Source organism: Gavialis gangeticus, unplaced genomic scaffold, assembly GCF_001723915.1.
Source record: "Gavialis gangeticus isolate Ggan-Ray unplaced genomic scaffold, GavGan_comp1, whole genome shotgun sequence".
In the NCBI taxonomy this organism is placed as follows: Eukaryota; Metazoa; Chordata; order Crocodylia; family Gavialidae; genus Gavialis; species Gavialis gangeticus.
In genome coordinates this window covers 40,584,477-40,586,214 of record NW_017728997.1, presented here as the reverse complement: position 1 = coordinate 40,586,214, position 1,738 = coordinate 40,584,477, and the positions used below count along the sequence as shown (strand labels likewise).

General features: G+C 46.7%; 1 protein-coding gene across 2 annotated transcripts in view; it reads left to right on the top strand.

The window, feature by feature from the left end:
* The window catches only part of ATG7 (autophagy related 7), a 390,968-nt gene that overhangs the window by 731 nt on the left and 388,499 nt on the right, over positions 1 to 1,738 (top strand). Inside the window, exon 1 of one of the 2 annotated variants that reach the window (XM_019505095.1) lies at positions 227 to 519. The exons of the other annotated variant lie outside the window; for it this stretch is intronic. Within the exon in view, the coding sequence (XP_019360640.1) occupies positions 517 to 519 (3 nt within the window). The 5' untranslated portion in view covers positions 227 to 516. Of the gene's footprint in view, positions 1 to 226; positions 520 to 1,738 lie in introns of those variants that run through there. 2 annotated transcript variants of the gene reach the window in all.

Below are 1,738 nucleotides of genomic sequence, written 5' to 3'. Positions count from 1 at the left end.
CGCGCGGCGCCGCCCCGAGCCCCAGCGTGAGCCCCAGCGTGAGCCCCAGGGGCAGCCGCAGCGTCGTGGGCGTCGCAGGTTTCCACAGGGCGCGGTCGGCGGAGCCTCGTGCGGGCGCTGCGTGGCGCCGCCTCATTGGCCCCTTCCTGCTTTGCCCCGCGCGCCCCTAGCCCTGCAGCAGATTGAATGTCTTCCCCCAGAGCCCGCGTCTGCTTTGCTTGTTTTCCGCAGCGGCCGAGCCGAGCGCGGCGATGCTGTGCTGTTTGCTGCTTCCCGCGCAGGCTCCCGCGTCCCACCCCTGGGCGGCTCCGTCCTGTTGGGAAGGCTCCGAGTGTCCGAGTTGTCCTGCGGACAGTGCATTAACGGCACCGCCTGTGCGGGCAGCACCTGGCCGAGAGAACCCCGAGGTAGGGCGGGGGCCACCTGGAGAGATTTGCCTGCTACCTCCCTTCATAACATAATAGGGCTCTGTTCCTGCCTGATGATGAGAAATCCGAATAACAAATCCTTGCCCTAATGGTGAAGTTCACTAATATCATCCATTTCTTTGCGGGTTTTATGCCTGACACTTACCTTGACATTTTCAAAGGAGCTTGCGTGTACTAGAAACTCCAAGAACTAGACGTGAGTTAGAGAATTTTCATACGAGGAAGTGTGAACAGTTCACATTAATAATAAGGCAAATGCATTATTTAAAACTAGCAAAAAAACGTGTGTAGATGTGAAACTACTAGGGACAGAATGATGGGGGAAGGGGATTAAATTCCAAAAAGTTAAGGGGAACGGTTATTTTCTTTCTCAACCCACCTTCATTAATGAGAATGAGGAAGTTCTACAGTGAAGAGAATGATGTTGAGTAAGAGGTTTTGCTTCAGAGGTTTAAGTATTAAATACCAATTCATACAGACTTCTCACAGCAATGCTCAAATCTTCATCACAGATGTTAGGCATTAGGCAGAATTTCAGCAGGTGCTAAAAGCAAAAAAAATACACAAAGGCCAAATCTGCTGTATGCCAATAGAAGCAATAAAGTGCAGGGCATGTTGGACCCCAACAGAGGATTATAACATTTTATGGGAAGATATGAGTTGGCCTTGCATCTTTTTTATGTCAAGAGAGATTGGGATGATTGATTGCATGCTACAGATTAGAAAACCTTTGCAGAAGGAAGTGTTGTGCAAAGAAAACATGACTGGTTTTCTGAGTTCAACTCTGTTAGATTTCAGAGAGCTGGCTCTCAGTGCAGCTAGGTAAGGATACAAGTATTTGAAATCTTACAGAGCTCTTTCTTGTGCCATCCATATGAGTGAGTTTATGGAGAAACAACTGAAGAATAGTTCATATCTGCACAAAAATGTGGTATAACAAAAGTGTAGCATGTCTCTCTGCAGTATCTCCAGGATATGCCCGTGGGAGGAAATGAGGATCAGCATATTTTGTCCTTTTAAGTTCTAACACTGCCAGCGACCTTTACGTAGAAGTGCATAGCACCCTTGTGAAAAATCACCAGTGAAGTACAGCCAAGTGGGAATAGATTGTGTGAACTAAAGTTGCCTTCAAAGAGACTGCTTGTTAAAAACTTAACTTGGCAATCATTTCCAGAGGCTTTCTTCAAAATATTTATTTTACATTAATTGGTGTTCTAAGGATTTTCCAGTTAGTATTTTTATGGGCATTTTGCACTGTGTAGAGTTGAGAGAAGTTTCATAGTTTCTAGGGTTGGAAGGGACCTGAGAAG